General features: G+C 46.1%; 1 protein-coding gene across 1 annotated transcript in view; it reads left to right on the top strand.

Moving 5' to 3' along the window:
* The first annotated feature begins 11,059 nt into the window (after positions 1–11,059).
* Positions 11,060–21,392, top strand: part of LOC142153108 (cystine/glutamate transporter-like) — a 32,176-nt gene continuing 21,843 nt past the window's right edge. The window contains exon 1 of the mRNA XM_075210384.1: positions 11,060–11,616. Within this exon, the coding sequence (XP_075066485.1) occupies positions 11,394–11,616 (223 nt within the window). The 5' untranslated portion in view covers positions 11,060–11,393. The remainder of the gene's footprint in view (positions 11,617–21,392) is intronic.

The raw sequence follows: 21,392 nt of genomic DNA, 5'->3' as shown, positions 1-21,392 counted from the left end.
GACACCCTTTGTACACCAGAACAGGACTCTGCTGGACACCTGACACCCTTTGTACACCAGAACAAGACTCTGTTGGACACCTGACAACCTCTGTACACCAGAACAGGACTCTGCTGGACACATGACACCCTCTGCACACCAGAACGGTACTCTGCTGGACACCTGACACCCTCTGTACACCAGAACAGGACTCTGTTGGACACCTGACAACCTCTGTACACCAGAACAGGACTCTGCTGGACACCTGACACCCTTTGTACACCAGAACAGGACTCTGCTGGACACCTGACACCCTTTGTACACCAGAACAGGACTCTGCTGGACACCTGACACCCTTTGTACACCAGAACAGGACTCTGTTGGACACCTGACAACCTCTGTACACCAGAACAGGACTCTGCTGGACACCTGACACCCTTTGTACATCAGAACAGGACTCTGCTGGACACCTAACACCCTTTGTACACCAGAACAGGACTCTGTTGGACACCTGACAACCTCTGTACACCAGAACAGGACTCTGCTGGACACCTGTCACCCTCTGCACACCAGAACAGGACTCTGCTGGACACCTGACGACCTCTGTACACCAGAACAGGACTCTGCTGGACACCCGACACCCTCTGTACACCATAACAGGACACTGCTGGACACCTGACACCCTCTGTACACCAGAAAAGGACTCTGCTGGATACCTGACACCCTCTGTACACCAGAACAGGACACTGCTGGACACCTGACACCCTCTGTACACCAGAACAGGACTCTGCTGGACACCTGACGACCTCTGTACACCAGAACAGGACTCTGCTGGACACCTGACACCCGCTGTACACCAGAACAGGACTCTGCTGGACACCTGACACCCTCTGTACACCAGAACAGGACTCTGCTGGACACCTGACACCCTCTGCACACCAGAACAGGACTCTGCTGGACACCTGACCCCTCTGCACACCAGAACAGGACTCTGCTGGACACATGACACCCTCTGTACACCAGAACAGGACACTGCTGGACACCTGACACCCTCTGTACACCAGAACAGGACTCTGCTGGACACCTGACACCCTTTGTACACCAGAACAGGACTCTGCTGGACACCTGACACCCTTTGTACACCAGAACAGGACTCTGCTGGACACCTGACACCCTTTGTACACCAGAACAGGACTCTGTTGGACACCTGACAACCTCTGTACACCAGAACAGGACTCTGCTGGACACCTGACACCCTTTGTACACCAGAACAGGACTCTGCTGGACACTTGACACCCTCTGCACAACAGAACAGGACTCTGCTGGACACCTGGCTCCCTCTGTACACCAGAACAGGACTCTGCTGGACACCTGGCTCCCTCTGTACACCAGAACAGGACTCTGCTGGACACCTGTCACCCTCTGCACACCAGAGCAGGATACTGCTGGGTGATGGAACAGGACACGCTCTGGAAATCTGAACATCAGCTTTCCTCAGGGATTAGGACACCAGGGCATGTGGATGTTCTCCCTCCATAAATAGGCCCAGTGATGCTGCTCTTTGCTTTCATCATGTTAGTCTGCTCTGCTGTACTCCTGGGTCTTCTCTGCGACTCTTCACAGCGTGCTGGGCGGCGTTGGGTGCTCCATTCTTCAACAAAAAAAGTCACTGATAATACCATGTGGAGCAGGACTGTCTCACAGCATGATAAGGGAGAGACTCTAGGACCCAGGGAAAATCCAGTCTGTGAGGGCTGCTGGAAAGTTCTGTGTTTTGTGTGGCAGGAAAAAAATACTCTATAGACAGTGATTCAGCATGGAAGCAGGGTGAAAAGAGAAAATAGAGGAAAACAGAAATGACAGCTCATGAACTGGAGTGACACCGCACCAGTGAACAGGAAAACTGATAGAGTGAACAAAGGTGGTTAGACACAGTGAAAAAGAATTCTGGGACATATACTAAAAAGTGTGAGTAAGATAGCATTCTAAGGAGAAATAGATAAAGAGATAGAGATAACAGAAGAGTATAAAACAGTGAGATATATTTACCTGTTTGCAAGTGACAATTACTCTGACAGGAAAACAACAAATAGTTTCACATATTTATCAGAATATCAGTATTAATTATTCCTACCAATTTACATGAGGAATTATGTTGAACATTTTGCTGAAAGTTGTGTTTAATCAATAGAGAAGTGTGATGTGTGTCCAGGGACAGAAACTCTTATCTCACAGTTACCGTCACACAGATCCTCCATTTTAACTGTAAGCAACTGTCGCTTCAGAGACGTTCTCCATCTTGTGGTTGTCACTTCAGAGACATTCTCCATCTTGTGGTTGTCACTTCAGAGACATTCTCCATTTTGTGGTTGTCACCTCAGAGGCATTCTCCATCTTGTGGTTGTCACCTCGGAGACAGACATTATTCATATTGTGGTTGTCTCCATATTGCCTAGCAACGCTCATTTCCACAAGCACAACTGATCGTTCTTATAGAAAGGAAAAGAGTCATTGTTTTATCAGATAAGCTGTTATGCAGAACAGTAAAAACATGTTTAAATCCGCTGTGCAATTTCCATAAACTGTTGCCAAAATACTGAAAGACATGGGGGGGGGGGTAGTCAATTGTTCATCCGGACCTCAGAAAAACTTGCGCTCTAAAAATATTACCATTAATACGGTAATATTGCGCGTAAATACCGTTCATACGGTAATTTACTCGCTGAAATTCAGCGAGTAATTACCGTATTAACGGTAATAGTTTTAGAGCGCAAGTTTTTCTGAGGTCCGGACGAACAATTGAATACCCCCCATGGAGTTCAAACTTCTATCAAATGTGTTAAATTTATTGCAAGCGAGGATCAAATAGCTAAATAATACCCCCGGAAACAGAAATACAAACTTTGCAATACTAAAATCACCTTGTCTGTGGGGTACATATATCAGGAGCCAATTCTAAAGTCTAGAGAATTTAAACTCACTTCAGGCTGCAGAGTTTTACTTACCCACAATCAGCCGCAACGCTGGGTAACTTAAAGTTTATGGGCAACTCCTCATGCGCCACCTCTACAGAAAAGTACTGAACAATATAACAGGAAATAAATGTCTAAGTTGATATTTACTGGGCAGTAATTTGCATATAAACGGGTTCTTATGGTTATTTTGACAAATCTATACTGTAGATGTATTGTACTGTGTTGATTTATTATGTTATTGATGTGTACAGATAATTTTGATAAATGCACCAGTTAATGTTATTCAAATATTTATGCAAGGGTTAATTATTTATTTTGACAGAAGCTTCCAGGGACGCAGAGTTCCAGTAGAATAAAAATGTTACTTGTATTGTGAATGTGAATGTTAATATAATACTGATATAAGTATGTGAATTTATCCTGCATATTGCTGTTCTATAGCCAGCTGTTCTCTGCATGCCGGAGGTCACAGATCAGTCCTGGTTACAGCATGTCCCTGGTTTCTCTCTCCCCAGCTGCAGTAACAGCGGACCCCTTGCTGTGGCCTTTGTACATAGACCCCCCCCCCTACATTGTACACCTGGTAAAACATTACACGTCCTGGAACGGGTCACCCCAAACTCCAGCTGTATATATTGTCGAAGTCGTATAATTGGATGAAAGAAAGTGTATTGATTAATATTGTTTTACCGTGCGATTGTGATCAGTACGCCATGTGATACGTGTCATGGCGCGATCGCACGATAAAATACGCATGCATACAACCACATTCATTTATTTATATATTGCATATTCATAATGGTTCCATTCCACAGTCGTTTATGAGCAGATGGTATTTTGGTTTATAGTTAAATATATTATAAGGTTATATGTACACTTTGGTGATATTTAAGGTACAGCTTACAGGAAACATATCATGTTTAGTATCATTCTAATCCACAATTTATTCGCAGACATCCGGTGCAATCACCAAACAGAAAGCACATTGCGTATGGTAGTTATAGATTGCAGGGAATAAATTATTAGAATGATATTGTCTGTGTAGTGTAAATAGACTAGTTTAAACTGGATTCTGGGCGGGAAATTCGGAGTACATCCCCTGGAGAGCTGACCCCCACCTTTGGATATTTTCGTTTGAACTGACCTATGACCTGCATTACACTGGACCCTACTGAAGCCTGGACCTATAGAAGCAAGCCACATCAGCTGTATTGTTTTCTCTGTATCACTGAGTGTATATATACAGCTCCCTTGGACCAGTTAAGACAGTCATCACTGACCACAGTCTTCTGGACTGAAGGATTGTCTAGCTGGATCCAGCAGAGAGCGCAGCATATGTATGTATGTATTTATTTGGTATTGGCTGTATTGTACTTGTTAATGGAACTGTTAAACCTTTTCTTACTTTTTGCTAAATAAATTTCTTGTGCTTTGGAACCACATAAATCGCTTAGACAATGCTTATTGAAGAACGATGAAATTACTTTAATCAGTTCATACAGATGTTTGGACTGGACGCACAGAAGGTCCTATTGACAGCAGAATAAAACAACGTAACTAGACTTTATAGACTTCCTGTGCTAGAAAGCTGTAACCAGCATTATCTCCAATGGCAGAGTGAGAACAGTATGGGGATCTTAAGGAAAGACTGTCATGAGTTGGCTCAAATTACAGAATGAAAGGAAACGTTTTAAGCCACTCTTCCCCATAAAACATCATAGGTATGTAAATATCTTCTGGAATATAGTACAGACAGTTTTTGTTTTTTTAGAGTGACCTGTTTCTGTATCTGAATTTGCAAGGGCAGGAACAATATTTCTTTTTAAACAACTAGAATGCTACTCAGTCTGTCTCTTCACTTGCATGAAATGCGATGGGAAGGGATGGGGGCTGTTGACAAGTGAACGGGGTTAGTTTACAAAAACTCAATTTAAAATATAGGGCAGGATGATATGATTCGCTGTGAATCACATCATTAAGCTCCGCCTCCATACACCTCACTAGGGAAGTGGGAGGGTGCAGAGATTATCCAACTCTGTCCTGTCAATTATATAAGAACAAGTGACATGAAGGAGATATGAGGCATATCTTAATTAGATTAATTTAATGACTAAACAGGTTACAGGCTATGATTATTTTAATTTGTCCTTTTATACCCAGAAAAAGCTCAGTATTGGTTCTCACATATTTTTTCCTTTATGATTGAAATAAAATAGTTGTTATGTTACATTTCGTTCATGTTGTTAAAATGTTAGGTGTTTTTTTATTTCACAAAGAAAAAAGTATTTACCTCTTCTCTCCCTGTGAATGAATTTCTAGCTCCAGCCTAAAGGGCCCCATTTATGTGAGTGATTATTCAGCTGATCTGCGGTGTCCTAGAGACAAGCTCCCCTTGTTTTGTTCTGCAGGTCAGTTGTTCCCCGGGGAGTTTATAATTGGCAGAATACAGGATGCTATGTGGACGCGGTGCTGGGTGTCTCTTTACAGATGGCTGGAGTAAGATACACAAACTTAAAGTGACTGGAAAACAAAAAAAGCCGGAGTCACGCAGATTCCCAACTGGCCCCCGCCGTTCCCAGGATAACAGAACTGTGACTAATGTTTGTCTGAAGAGCTCTGTTCCCCCAATTAGTAAACATCAGTTAAAGATCTTGAAATAAAAAGTAGCAATATGGTAGTAAATGTGCACAGTCACCACTATTTTGGTAAATAAAGTAGAAATACATGAATATAACATATACTGTATTTTCAGGCAGTATGAGGCCCAGAATGATACTGAAAAACTGTCCCCATCCCAATAATGAGTAATACTTGTAAACATTCCATATTAAAAACACCTGTGTAAGAGTCACCTCTGTCAGTGATATATACCAAGCTGAGGCACCTGTGTAAGAGCCGCGTCCATCAGTGGTCTATACCAAGCTGAGGCACCTGTGTAAGAGCTGCGTCCATCAGTGGTCTATACCAAGCTGAGGCATCTGTGTAAGAGCCACCTCCGTCAGTGGTCTATACCAAGCTGAGGCATCTGTGTAAGAGCCACCTCCGTCAGTGATCTATACCAAGCTGAGGCATCTGTGTAAGAGCCACCTCCGTCAGTGGTCTATACCAAGCTGAGGCACCTGTGTAAGAGCCACCTCCATCAGTGGTTTATACCAAGCTGAGGCACCTGTGTAAGAGCCACCTCCGTCAGTGGTCTATACCAAGCTGAGGCACCTGTGTAAGAGCCACCTCCGTCAGTGATCTATACCAAGCTGAGGCACCTGTGTAAGAGCCACCTCAGTCAGTGATCTATACCAAGCTGAGGCACCTGTGTAAGAGCCACCTCCATCAGTGATCTATACTAAGCTGAGGCATCTGTGTAAGAGCCACCTCCGTCAGTGGTCTATACCAAGCTGAGGCACCTGTGTAAGAGCCACCTCCGTCAGTGGTTTATACCAAGCTGAGGCACCTGTGTAAGAGCCACCTCCGTCAGTGGTTTATACCAAGCTGAGGCACCTGTGTAAGAGCCACCTCCGTCAGTGGTCTATACCAAGCTGAGGCACCTGTGTAGGAGCCACCTCCGTCAGTGGTCTATACCAAGCTGAGGCACCTGTGTAGGAGCCACCTCCGTCAGTGGTTTATACCAAGCTGAGGCACCTGTGTAAGAGCTGCGTCCATCAGTGGTCTATACCAAGCTGAGGCACCTGTGTAAGAGCCACCTCCATCAGTGGTTTATACCAAGCTGAGGCATCTGTGTAAGAGCCACCTCCATCAGTGATCTATACCAAGCTGAGGCACCTGTGAAGAGCCACCTCCGTCAGTGGTCTATACCAAGCTGAGGCACCTGTGTAAGAGCCACCTCCATCAGTGGTCTATACCAAGCTGAGGCACCTGTGAAGAGCCACCTCCGTCAGTGGTTTATACCAAGCTGAGGCACCTGTGTAAGAGCCACCTCCGTCTGTGGTCTATACCAAGCTGAGGTACCTGTGTAAGAGCCACCTCCGTCAGTGGTCTATACCAAGCTGAGGCACCTGTGTAAGAGCCACCTCCGTCAGTGGTCTATACCAAGCTGAGGCACCTGTGTAAGAGCCACCTCCGTCAGTGGTTTATACCAAGCTGAGGTACCTGTGTAAGAGCCACCTCCATCAGTGGTCTATACCAAGCTGAGGCACCTGTGTAAGAGCCACCTCCGTCAGTGGTCTATACCAAGCTGAGGCACCTGTGTAGGAGCCACCTCCGTCGGTGGTTTATACCAAGCTGAGGCACCTGTGTAAGAGCCACCTCAGTCAGTGGTCTATACCAAGCTGAGGCACCTGTGTAAGAGCCACCTCCGTCAGTGGTTTATACCAAGCTGAGGTACCTGTGTAAGAGCCACCTCCATCAGTGGTCTATACCAAGCTGAGGTACCTGTGTAAGAGCCACCTCCATCAGTGGTCTATACCAAGCTGAGGCACCTGTGAAGAGCCACCTCCATCAGTGGTCTATACCAAGCTGAGGCACCTGTGTAGGAGCCACCTCCGTCAGTGATCTATACCAAGCTGAGGCACCTGTGAAGAGCCACCTCCGTCAGTGGTCTATACCAAGCTGAGGCACCTGTGTAAGAGCCACCTCCGTCAGTGGTCTATACCAAGCTGAGGCACCTGTGAAGAGCCACCTCCGTCAGTGGTTTATACCAAGCTGAGGCACCTGTGTAAGAGCCACCTCCGTCAGTGGTCTATACCAAGCTGAGGCACCTGTGTAAGAGCCACCTCCGTCAGTGGTCTATACCAAGCTGAGGTACCTGTGTAAGAGCCACCTCCATCAGTGGTCTATACCAAGCTGAGGCACCTGTGTAAGAGCCACCTCCGTCAGTGGTCTATACCAAGCTGAGGCACCTGTGTAAGAGCCACCTCAGTCAGTGGTCTATACCAAGCTGAGGCACCTGTGTAAGAGCCACCTCCATCAGTGGTCTATACCAAGCTGAGGCACCTGTGTAAGAGCCACCTCCGTCAGTGGTTTATACCAAGCTGAGGCATCTGTGTGAGAGCCACCTCCATCAGTGGTTTATACCAAGCTGAGGCACCTGTGAAGAGCCACCTCCATCAGTGGTTTATACCAAGCTGAGGCATCTGTGTGAGAGCCACCTCCATCAGTGGTTTATACCAAGCTGAGGCACCTGTGAAGAGCCACCTCCATCAGTGGTCTATACCAAGCTGAGGCACCTGTGTAAGAGCCACCTCCGTCTGTGGTCTATACCAAGCTGAGGTACCTGTGTAAGAGCCACCTCCATCAGTGGTCTATACCAAGCTGAGGCACCTGTGTAGGAGCCACCTCCGTCGGTGGTTTATACCAAGCTGAGGCACCTGTGTAAGAGCCACCTCCGTCTGTGGTCTATACCAAGCTGAGGTACCTGTGTAAGAGCCACCTCCATCAGTGGTCTATACCAAGCTGAGGCACCTGTGTAAGAGCCACCTCCGTCAGTGGTCTATACCAAGCTGAGGCACCTGTGTAAGAGCCACCTCCGTCAGTGGTTTATACCAAGCTGAGGTACCTGTGTAAGAGCCACCTCCATCAGTGGTCTATACCAAGCTGAGGTACCTGTGTAAGAGCCACCTCCATCAGTGGTCTATACCAAGCTGAGGCACCTGTGTAAGAGCCACCTCCATCAGTGGTCTATACCAAGCTGAGGCACCTGTGAAGAGCCACCTCCATCAGTGGTCTATACCAAGCTGAGGCACCTTTGAAGAGCCACCTCTGTCAGTGGTTTATACCAAGCTGAGGCACCTGTGTAAGAGCCACCTCCGTCAGTGGTCTATACCAAGCTGAGGCACCTGTGTAAGAGCCACCTCCGTCAGTGGTCTATACCAAGCTGAGGCACCTGTGTAAGAGCCACCTCCGTCAGTGATCTATACCAAGCTGAGGCACCTGTGTAAGAGCCACCTCAGTCAGTGATCTATACCAAGCTGAGGCACCTGTGTAAGAGCCACCTCCGTCAGTGGTCTATACCAAGCTGAGGCATCTGTGTGAGAGCCACCTCTGTCAGTGGTCTATACCAAGCTGAGGCATCTGTGTAAGAGCCACCTCCGTCAGTGGTCTATACCAAGCTGAGGCACCTGTGTAAGAGCCACCTCAGTCAGTGATCTATACCAAGCTGAGGCACCTGTGTAAGAGCCACCTCCGTCAGTGGTTTATACCAAGCTGAGGCACCTGTGTAAGAGCCACCTCCGTCAGTGATCTATACCAAGCTGAGGCACCTGTGTTAGAGCCACCTCCGTCAGTGATCTATACCAAGCTGAGGCACCTGTGTAAGAGCCACCTCAGTCAGTGATCTATACCAAGCTGAGGCACCTGTGTAAGAGCCACCTCCATCAGTGGTCTATACCAATCTGAGGCATCTGTGTAAGAGCCACCTCCGTCAGTGATCTATACCAAGCTGAGGCATCTGTGTAAGAGCCACCTCCGTCAGTGGTCTATACCAAGCTGAGGCACCTGTGTAAGAGCCACCTCAGTCAGTGATCTATACCAAGCTGAGGCACCTGTGTAAGAGCCACCTCCGTCAGTGGTTTATACCAAGCTGAGGCACCTGTGTAAGAGCCACCTCCATCAGTGGTCTATACCAAGCTGAGGCACCTGTGTAAGAGCCACCTCCGTCAGTGATCAATACCAAGCTGAGGCACCTGTGTAAGAGCCACCTCCGTCAGTGGTCTATACCAAGCTGAGGCACCTGTGTAAGAGCCACCTCCGTCAGTGGTCTATACCAAGCTGAGGCATCTGTGTAAGAGCCACCTCCGTCAGTGATCTATACCAAGCTGAGGCACCTGTGAAGCCACCTCCGTCAGTGGTTTATACCAAGCTGAGGCATCTGTGTAAGAGCCACCTCCAACTATACCAAGCTGAGGCACCTGTGAAGAGCCACCTCCGTCAGTGGTTTATACCAAGCTGAGGCACCTGTGTAAGAGCCACCTCCGTCAGTGGTCTATACCAAGCTGAGGCACCTGTGAAGAGCCACCTCCGTCAGTGGTTTATACCAAGCTGAGGCACCTGTGTAAGAGCCACCTCCGTCAGTGGTCTATACCAAGCTGAGGCACCTGTGTAAGAGCCACCTCCATCAGTGGTCTATACCAAGCTGAGGCACCTGTGAAGAGCCACCTCCGTCAGTGGTCTATACCAAGCTGAGGCACCTGTGTAAGAGCCACCTCTGTCAGTGGTCTATACCAAGCTGAGGCACCTGTGAAGAGCCACCTCAGTCAGTGATCTATACCAAGCTGAGGCACCTGTGTAAGAGCCACCTCCGTCAGTGGTCTATACCAAGCTGAGGCATCTGTGTAAGAGCCACCTCCGTCAGTGGTCTATACCAAGCTGAGGCACCTGTGAAGAGCCACCTCAGTCAGTGATCTATACCAAGCTGAGGCACCTGTGTAAGAGCCACCTCCGTCAGTGGTCTATACAAAGCTGAGGCACCTGTGTAAGAGCCACCTCCGTCAGTGGTTTTTACCAAGCTGAGGCACCTGTGTAAAAGCCATCTCCGTCAGTGGTCTATACCAGCATGACCTCTTATTGTGATATCCTGATTGGATGGCTGCAACAATTGTCCAATCAAGTACTGAATTTATTGCATAACTTCTCTGATGCAGGTTTCAATGTTTTCCTCTGCCAGAGTCCTCCACCCCATAAGTATTATTCATTCATGGTACTAACGAAAAACACAACAGGTACAGGGCAGAACTTCACCTAACTGCTACTTACAGCTAGTTGTCCTACCAAAGGTAAATACACCTTAGGCTTCTCCAACTATTGTTTAACTAGACCTGCAGTGTAATATTCCATATGCTGGGAATGTCTGATAGAAGAACAATAGTTGGAGAAGCATGCTGAGAATTGTAGTCCTTAATTCAAGCATTGAATTATAAATAAGTTATTGGAAATCCACTGTTGCCTGGAATGAAACACATTATTTTATGCAAAATTGTTGTGTGTGGTCTGTCGGTCCTGATATGTAATGCTCGGGGGCCCAGAACAATCTTGGTCCAGCTCTGGTTGGCTGTTCCTCCCATGGTTTCTGGCAGCGTCCCTGAATTTATTGGCATTACTCTGTGATTGTACGTTGTTTATTCAGTTGTGAAATTACCAATTGAAGATAAGAGACTGAGGCACACAACACATGTCTACGTTGCACTTAGTACTGCTGACACTTGTAAGATGAAGCTGTATTGCTTGTCTGGGGCGCCTGATCCCCCCTTTTAAGTACAGATGTAAGGTGGGCTTTCATCCTGTTTATGAATGACTGGATCCAGCAGGGGAGGACTGAACTATTACTTCCTACAACACAGGGGCAGTGACGAGGGTCTGGGAACTAGAGAGGGAGCCTTGTATTTAATGACTGTAAAACATTTTGGCTCTTCCATTGCACTGAACGTTTAAAGCTACAGAGAACTTGACCGAGAGAGTTGGCAAAACAGAGAGATCCAGTTATACACAATAATGGGAACTTCTGAAGAAACGCCAGGAGATGGGGACATGAAGAAAGATGAAGGGACAGTTTATTTGCGGAGGAAAATCACTTTGGTACGAGCCATCTCCCTGACCATTGGGACGATTATTGGAAGTGGCATTTTTATATCTCCTAAAGGGGTCCTGAAAAACTCTGGCAATGTAGGTTTGTCCCTCATCATCTGGGTATTGTGTGGCGTTCTCTCTATGTGTGGTGAGTAACTGCACCTTCTCTTCTCTCTATGTGTGGTGAGTACCTGCACCTTCTCTCTATGTGTGGTGAGTACCTGCACCTTCTCTCTATGTGTGGTGAGTACCTGCACCTTCTCTCTATGTGTGGTGAGTACCTGCACCTTCTCTGTATGTGTGGTGAGTACCTGCACCTTCGCTCTATGTGTGGTGAGTACCTGCACCTTCTCTCTATGTGTGGTGAGTAACTGTACCTTCTTTTCTCTCTATGTGTGGTGAGTACCTGCACCTTCTCTCTATGTGTGGTGAGTAACTGTACCTTCTTTTCTCTCTATGTGTGGTGAGTAACTGCACCTTCTCTCTATGTGTGGTGAGTACCTGCACCTTCTCTCTATGTGTGGTGAGTAACTGTACCTTCTCTTCTCTCTATGTGTAGTGAGTAACTGCGCCTTCTCACTATGTGTGGTGAGCAGCTGCGCGTTCTCCCTATGTGTGGTAAGTAACTGCGCCTTCTCTCTATGTGCGGTCAGTACCTGCGCCTTCTCACTATGTGTGGTGAGTAACTGCACCTTCTATCTATGTGTGGTGAGTACCTGTGCGTTATTTCTATGTGTGGTGAGTACCTGTGCGTTATTTCTATGTGTGGTGAGTAACTGCACCTTCTCTGTGTGTGTGGTGAGTATCTGTGCATTCTCGCTATGTGTGGTGAATACCTGTGTGTTCTCTCTATGTGTGGTGAGTAACTGCACCTTCTCTCTATGTGTGGTGAGTACCTGCACCTACACTCTATGTGTGGTGAGTAACTGCACCTTCTCTCTATGTGTGGTGAGTACCTGTGCATTCTCTCTATGTGTGGTGAGTAACTGCACCTTCTCTCTATGTGTGGTGAGTACCTGCACGTTCTCTCTATGTGTAGTGAGTAACTGCACATTCTCTCTGTGTGTGGTGAGTACCTGTGCGTTCTCTCTATGTGTAGTGAGTAACTGCACCTTCTCTCTATGTGTGGTGAGTAACTGCACCTTCTCTCTATGTGTAGTGAGTAACTGCACCTTCTCTCTATGTGTGGTGAGTACCTGTGCATTCTCTCTATGTGTGGTGAGTAACTGCACCTTCTCTCTATGTGTGGTGAGTACCTGTGCGTTCTCTCTATGTGTAGTGAGTAACTGTAACTTCTCTCTATGTGTGGTGAGTACCTGTGTGTTCTCTCTATGTGTGGTGAGTAACTGCACCTTCTCTCTATGTGTGGTGAGTACCTGCACCTTCTCTCTATGTGTGGTGAGTACCTGTGCGTTCTCTCTATATGTGGTGAGTAACTGCACCTTCTCTCTATGTGTGGTGAGTACCTCTGCGTTATCTCTATGTATGGTGAGTACCTGCACCTTCTCTCTGTGTGTGGTAAGTATCTGTGCGTTCTAGCTATGTGTGGTGAATACCTGTGCGTTCTCTCTATGTGTGGTGAGTAACTGCACCTTCTCTCTATGTGTGGTGAGTAGCTGCACCTTCTCTCTATGTGTGGTGAGTACCTGTGCATACTCTCTATGTGTGGTGAGTAACTGTACCTTCTTTTCTCTCTGTGTGGTGAGTAACTGCACCTTCTCTTCTCTCTATGTGTGGTGAGTAACTGCGCCTTCTCTCTATGTGCGGTCAGTACCTGCGCCTTCTCACTATGTGTGGTGAGTACCTGCGCGTTCTCCCTATGTGTGGTGAGTACCTGTGCGTTCTTTCTATGTGTGGTGAGTAACTGCACCTTCTCTCTGTATGTGGTCAGTACCTGCACCTTCTCTCTATGTGTGGTGAGTACCTCTGCGTTCTCTCTATGTGTGGTGAGTAACTGTACCTTCTCTCTATGTGTGGTGAGTACCTGCACCTACACTCTATGTGTGGTGAGTACCTGTGCGTTCTCTCTATGTGTGCTGAGTAACTGCATCTCCTCTCTGTGTGTGGTGAGTATCTGTGCGTTCTAGCTATGTGTGGTGAATACCTGTGCGTTCTCTCTATGTGTGGTGAGTAACTGCACCTTCTCTCTATGTGTGGTGAGTAACTGCACCTTCACTTCTCTCTATGTGCGGTCAGTACCTGCGCCTTCTCACTATGTGTGGTGAGTACCTGCGCGTTCTCCCTATGTGTGGTGAGTACCTGTGCGTTCTTTCTATGTGTGGTGAGTAACTGCACCTTCTCTCTGTATGTGGTGAGTATCTGTGCGTTCTCTCTATGTGTGGTGACTACCTGCACCTACACTCTATGTGTGGTGAGTACCTTTGCTTTCTCTCTATGTGTGGTGAGTAACTGCACTTTCTCTCTGTGTGTGGTGAGTATCTGTGCGTTCTCGCTATGTGTGGTGAGTACCTGCACCCAGCGTCGGACTGGCCTGCCGGTGAGCCGGTCGATAGACCGGTAGGCCCCGACGTTGGTTAGCCACGCCCCCGCCTGGTCCGTGGTTCCGAACAGGTGAATATGTGATTTAAGTGCAGAGAGCCCAGACGCGACTGCGGCTCTCTGCACATGCGCAGTACAGATGAGTCATCACATGACTCATCTTGGAAGAAGAACCGGAAGATGAGGATGTCCTGCCGCTCAGAGGAGCTACACGCAGAATGCAGGAGCAAGCAGCAGGTTAGTAAAGCGCGCAGCAGCGAGCAGCCTGTAATTTTGAAGGAGAGGGAAGAGAAACAAATGTGACATAAATGATGAGGGGCAATAAGGACATGAGATGCTGAGGGGCAATAAGGGCATGAGAGATGCTGAGGGGCAATAAGGACATGAGATGCTGAGGGGCAATAAGGGCATGAGAGATGCTGAGGGGCAATAAGGGCATGAGAGATGCTGAGGGGCAATAAGGGCATGAGAGATGCTGAGGGGCAATAAGGACATGAGAGATGATGAGGGGCATTAAGGCCATGAGAGATGAGGGGCAATAAGGGCATGAGAGAGAGGGCCAGAGCAGCATGGCACAGGGTGATGAAGGGGGGGTCAGAAGCAGCATGGAGGGTGCAGTGTGATCATAAGGGGGCAGAGGATGGTGATGAAGGGGCACAGTAATGTTTGAGTGATGGCACAGCGGGCTTGTTAGTTAGCATGTTAGTTAGTGAGCATGGTTAACTAATGGGTGCTATTTTGTTTGAGGGGTGATGGTGGGGCAATTTAATTTTTGGGGACTATTTAAGATGGGGTGGTGTGGGGGCTATTATTTAAATGTGGGGTTGAGTTTGAGGAGCATGAGGTCTATTTATTAAATGTGAATATGAATTATTTAATGGCAGTGACGGTTGCGGTAAATCTGTATATTTATTATACTTAAATGCTATTTATTGCTGGGACTGTCTTGAGGGAGGGAAATAGGTTTATTTATTAAATGTGAATACTGTTACTTTAATGTTGGGGCTGAAGGAAGGCCTAAGCATTAATTGTGGGTCCTATTGATTTAATGCCGGGGCTGGTTGGAATTTTCTAATTGTGCCCATTTTTTTTCAAAATAGGGAACATTCCAGGATCCAGACATGCCGCAACTAAAGAAACCAGCAGCCACAGGTGTTGAGTGACAAGAACAGGTAGGACAGTCTGTCAAATCTTCCAGTGGGACAATCCAGATTTTTTTTTTTTGTGACTGTTCCGCCCAATCTAAGGGTCAGGTCAAGACTGTGTACTCTTTATATACACACTGCATTTTTTATATACGTACAATACTGTGGTGCTAGTTGTCCTTCGTGGGCTGACCACTCCCCCTCTAGTGTCTGATCTTGCCTCTATGATGGCTGGCCACACCCCTTTGGTGGGCCCTAGCGTTGCAGTCCCCCAGTGGGCCCTTCATGTCCCAGTCCAACACTGCCTGCACCTACACTCTATGTGTGGTGAGTACATGTGCGTTCTCTCTATGTGTAGTGAGTAACTGCACCTTCTCTCTATGTGTGGTGAGTACCTGTGCGTTCTCTCTATGTGTAGTGAGTAACTGCAACTTCTCTCTATGTGTGGTGAGTACCTGTGCGTTCTCTCTATGTGTAGTGAGTAACTGCAACTTCTCTCTATGTGTGGTGAGTAACTGCACCTTCTCTCAATGTGTGGTGAGTACCTGTGCGTTCTCTCTCAATGTGTAGTGAGTAACTGCACCTTCTCTCTATGTGTGGTGAGTAACTGCACCTTCTCTCTATGTGTGGTGAGTACCTGTGCGTTCTCTCTATGTGTGGTGAGTACCTGTGCGTTCTCTCTATGTGTAGTGAGTAACTGCACCTTCTCTCTATGTGTGGTGAGTACCTGTGCGTTCTCTCTATGTGTAGTGAGTAACTGCACCTTCTCTCTATGTGTGGTGAATACCTGTGCGTTCTCTCTATGTGTAGTGAGTAACTGCACCTTCTCTCTATGTGTGGTGAGTACCTGCGCCTTCTCTCTATGTGTAGTGAGTAACTGCACCTTCTCTCTATGTGTAGTGAGTAACTGCACCTTCTCTCTATGTGTAGTGAGTAACTGCACCTTCTCTCTATGTGTGGTGAGTAACTGCACCTTCTCTCTATGTGTGGTGAGTAGCTGTGCGTTCTCTCTATGTGTAGTGAGTAACTGTACCTTCTCTCTATGTGTGGTGAGTAACTGCACCTTCTCTCTATGTGTGGTGAGTAGCTGTGCGTTCTCTCTATGTGTAGTGAGTAACTGTACCTTCTCTCTATGTGTGGTGAGTAACTGCACCTTCTCTCTATGTGTGGTGAATACCTGTGCGTTCTCTCTATGTGTGGTGAGTACCTGTGCGTTCTCTCTATGTGTGGTGAATACCTGCACCTTCTCTCTATGTGTGGTGAGTAACTGTACCTTCTCTCTATGTGTGGTGATTACCTGTGCGTTCTCTCTATGTGTGGTGAGTACCTGTGCGTTCTCTCTATGTGTGGTGAATACCTGCACCTTCTCTCTATGTGTGGTGAGTAACTGCACCTTCTCTCTATGTGTGGTGAGTACCTGTGCGTTCTCTCTATGTGTAGTGAGTAACTGCACCTTCTCTCTATGTGTGGTGAATACCTGTGCGTTCTCTCTATGTGTAGTGAGTAACTGCACCTTCTCTCTATGTGTGGTGAATACCTGTGCGTTCTCTCTATGTGTAGTGAGTAACTGCACCTTCTCTCTATGTGTGGTGAGTACCTGCACCTTCTCTCTATGTGTAGTGAGTAACTGCACCTTCTCTCTATGTGTAGTGAGTAACTGCACCTTCTCTCTATGTGTAGTGAGTAACTGCACCTTCTCTCTATGTGTGGTGAGTAAATGCACCTTCTCTCTATGTGTGGTGAGTAAATGCACCTTCTCTCTATGTGTGGTGAATACCTGTGCGTTCTCTCTATGTGTAGTGAGTATCTGCACCTTCTCTCTATGTGTGGTGAATACCTGTGCGTTCTCTCTATGTGTAGTGAGTAACTGCACCTTCTCTCTATGTGTGGTGTGTAACTGCACCTTCTCTCTATGTGTAGTGAGTAACTGCACCTTCTCTCTATGTGTAGTGAGTAACTGCACCTTCTCTCTATGTGTGATGAGTACCTGCACCTTCTCTCTATGTGTGGTGAGTACCTGCACCTTCTCTCTATGTGTGGTGAGTAACTGCACCTTCTCTCTATGTGTGGTGAGTAACTGCACCTTCTCTCTATGTGTGGTGAATACCTGTGCGTTCTCTCTATGTGTAGTGAGTAAATGCACCTTCTCTCTATGTGTGATGAGTAACTGCACCTTCTCTCTATGTGTAGTGAGTAACTGCACCTTCTCTCTATGTGTGGTGAGTACCTGCACCTACACGCTATATGTGTGGTGAATACCTGCCCCTTCTCTCTATGTGTGGTGAGTTAATGTATCTGTTGAGATGACTCAGACAATGATGTCTGTTAAACTTACATTTTCTGTTACATTTACATTTTTTAAATCTCTATGTATTGATTTGTTTTTAGAGTTTTGCACTTCTAGTAAATTGTAAACTTTCTGACGATTTGTGACCTGGAGAAAGGACTAAGGTAATCTGTATCGAATAAGAGCAGTAAACTTCACTTTACTTAAACTTAGGTTTTTTAAATGAACTAAATTATGTCTAAATCTATTTCATTTTACACATCATTTTTGACAGCTATATTTGGTGCTTGTTATTCTTTTAGATATTTCAGCATGTGAAAACCATATTTTAAATTCATTTGACTTAGGGTCATATCTAGTGGTTTCTAAGCATTTTTTTTATTACTTTTTAATTCATCACATAATGATGGCTGGCCACACCCCTTTGGTGGGCCCTAGCGTTGCAGTCCCCCAGTGGGCCCTTCATGTCCCAGTCCGACACTGCCTGCACCTACACTCTATGTGTGGTGAGTACATGTGCGTTCTCTCTATGTGTAGTGAGTAACTGCACCTTCTCTCTATGTGTGGTGAGTACCTGTGCGTTCTCTCTATGTGTAGTGAGTAACTGCACCTTCTCTCTATGTGTGGTGAATACCTGTGCGTTCTCTCTATGTGTAGTGAGTAACTGCACCTTCTCTCTATGTGTGGTGAGTACCTGCGCCTTCTCTCTATGTGTAGTGAGTAACTGCACCTTCTCTCTATGTGTAGTGAGTAACTGCACCTTCTCTCTATGTGTAGTGAGTAACTGCACCTTCTCTCTATGTGTGGTGAGTAACTGCACCTTCTCTCTATGTGTGGTGAGTAGCTGTGCGTTCTCTCTATGTGTAGTGAGTAACTGTACCTTCTCTCTATGTGTGGTGAGTAACTGCACCTTCTCTCTATGTGTGGTGAGTAGCTGTGCGTTCTCTCTATGTGTAGTGAGTAACTGTACCTTCTCTCTATGTGTGGTGAGTAACTGCACCTTCTCTCTATGTGTGGTGAATACCTGTGCGTTCTCTCTATGTGTGGTGAGTACCTGTGCGTTCTCTCTATGTGTGGTGAATACCTGCACCTTCTCTCTATGTGTGGTGAGTAACTGTACCTTCTCTCTATGTGTGGTGATTACCTGTGCGTTCTCTCTATGTGTGGTGAGTACCTGTGCGTTCTCTCTATGTGTGGTGAATACCTGCACCTTCTCTCTATGTGTGGTGAGTAACTGCACCTTCTCTCTATGTGTGGTGAGTACCTGTGCGTTCTCTCTATGTGTAGTGAGTAACTGCACCTTCTCTCTATGTGTGGTGAGTAACTGCACCTTCTCTCTATGTGTGGTGAGTAACTGCACCTTCTCTCTATGTGTGGTGAATACCTGTGCGTTCTCTCTATGTGTAGTGAGTAAATGCACCTTCTCTCTATGTGTGATGAGTAACTGCACCTTCTCTCTATGTGTAGTGAGTAACTGCACCTTCTCTCTATGTGTGGTGAGTACCTGCACCTACACGCTATATGTGTGGTGAATACCTGCCCCTTCTCTCTATGTGTGGTGAGTTAATGTATCTGTTGAGATGACTCAGACAATGATGTCTGTTAAACTTACATTTTCTGTTACATTTACATTTTTTAAATCTCTATGTATTGATTTGTTTTTAGAGTTTTGCACTTCTAGTAAATTGTAAACTTTCTGACGATTTGTGACCTGGAGAAAGGACTAAGGTAATCTGTATCGAATAAGAGCAGTAAACTTCACTTTACTTAAACTTAGGTTTTTTAAATGAACTAAATTATGTCTAAATCTATTTCATTTTACACATCATTTTTGACAGCTATATTTGGTGCTTGTTATTCTTTTAGATATTTCAGCATGTGAAAACCATATTTTAAATTCATTTGACTTAGGGTCATATCTAGTGGTTTCTAAGCATTTTTTTTATTACTTTTTAATTCATCACATAATGATGGCTGGCCACACCCCTTTGGTGGGCCCTAGCGTTGCAGTCCCCCAGTGGGCCCTTCATGTCCCAGTCCGACACTGCCTGCACCTACACTCTATGTGTGGTGAGTACATGTGCGTTCTCTCTATGTGTAGTGAGTAACTGCACCTTCTCTCTATGTGTGGTGAGTACCTGTGCGTTCTCTCTATGTGTAGTGAGTAACTGCACCTTCTCTCTATGTGTGGTGAATACCTGTGCGTTCTCTCTATGTGTAGTGAGTAACTGCACCTTCTCTCTATGTGTGGTGAGTACCTGCGCCTTCTCTCTATGTGTAGTGAGTAACTGCACCTTCTCTCTATGTGTAGTGAGTAACTGCACCTTCTCTCTATGTGTAGTGAGTAACTGCACCTTCTCTCTATGTGTGGTGAGTAACTGCACCTTCTCTCTATGTGTGGTGAGTAGCTGTGCGTTCTCTCTATGTGTAGTGAGTAACTGTACCTTCTCTCTATGTGTGGTGAGTAACTGCACCTTCTCTCTATGTGTGGTGAGTAGCTGTGCGTTCTCTCTATGTGTAGTGAGTAACTGTACCTTCTCTCTATGTGTGGTGAGTAACTGCACCTTCTCTCTATGTGTGGTGAATACCTGTGCGTTCTCTCTATGTGTGGTGAGTACCTGTGCGTTCTCTCTATGTGTGGTGAATACCTGCACCTTCTCTCTATGTGTGGTGAGTAACTGTACCTTCTCTCTATGTGTGGTGATTACCTGTGCGTTCTCTCTATGTGTGGTGAGTACCTGTGCGTTCTCTCTATGTGTGGTGAATACCTGCACCTTATCTCTATGTGTGGTGAGTAACTGCACCTTCTCTCTATGTGTGGTGAGTACCTGTGCGTTCTCTCTATGTGTAGTGAGTAACTGCACCTTCTCTCTATGTGTGGTGAGTACCTGTGCGTTCTCTCTATGTGTAGTGAGTAACTGCACCTTCTCTCTATGTGTGGTGAATACCTGTGCGTTCTCTCTATGTGTAGTGAGTAACTGCACCTTCTCTCTATGTGTGGTGAGTACCTGCACCTTCTCTCTATGTGTAGTGAGTAACTGCACCTTCTCTCTATGTGTAGTGAGTAACTGCACCTTCTCTCTATGTGTGGTGAGTAAATGCACCTTCTCTCTATGTGTGGTGAGTAAATGCACCTTCTCTCTATGTGTGGTGAATACCTGTGCGTTCTCTCTATGTGTAGTGAGTATCTGCACCTTCTCTCTATGTGTGGTGAATACCTGTGCGTTCTCTCTATGTGTAGTGAGTAACTGCACCTTCTCTCTATGTGTGGTGAGTAACTGCACCTTCTCTCTATGTGTAGTGAGTAACTGCACCTTCTCTCTATGTGTAGTGAGTAACTGCACCTTCTCTCTATGTGTGATGAGTACCTGCACCTTCTCTCTATGTGTGGTGAGTACCTGCACCTTCTCTCTATGTGTGGTGAGTAACTGCACCTTCTCTCTATGTGTGGTGAGTAACTGCACCTTCTCTCTATGTGTGGTGAATACCTGTGCGTTCTCTCTATGTGTAGTGAGTAAATGCACCTTCTCTCTATGTGTGGTGAGTAACTGCACCTTCTCTCTATGTGTAGTGAGTAACTGCACCTTCTCTCTATGTGTGGTGAGTACCTGCACCTACACGCTATATGTGTGGTGAATACCTGCCCCTTCTCTCTATGTGTGGTGAGTTAATGAATCTGTTGAGATGACTCAGACAATGATGTCTGTTAAACTTACATTTTCTGTTACATTTACATTTTTTAAATCTCTATGTATTGATTTGTTTTTAGAGTTTTGCACTTCTAGTAAATTGTAAACTTTCTGACGATTTGTGACCTGGAGAAAGGACTAAGGTAATCTGTATCGAATAAGAGCAGTAAACTTCACTTTACTTAAACTTAGGTTTTTTAAATGAACTAAATTATGTCTAAATCTATTTCATTTTACACATCATTTTTGACAGCTATATTTGGTGCTTGTTATTCTTTTAGATATTTCAGCATGTGAAAACCAT

Source organism: Mixophyes fleayi, chromosome 4, assembly GCF_038048845.1.
Source record: "Mixophyes fleayi isolate aMixFle1 chromosome 4, aMixFle1.hap1, whole genome shotgun sequence".
Taxonomy (NCBI): domain Eukaryota; kingdom Metazoa; phylum Chordata; class Amphibia; order Anura; family Limnodynastidae; genus Mixophyes; species Mixophyes fleayi.
The sequence above is the reverse complement of the archived record's forward strand: the minus strand, read 5'-3'. Positions and strand labels throughout refer to the sequence as shown.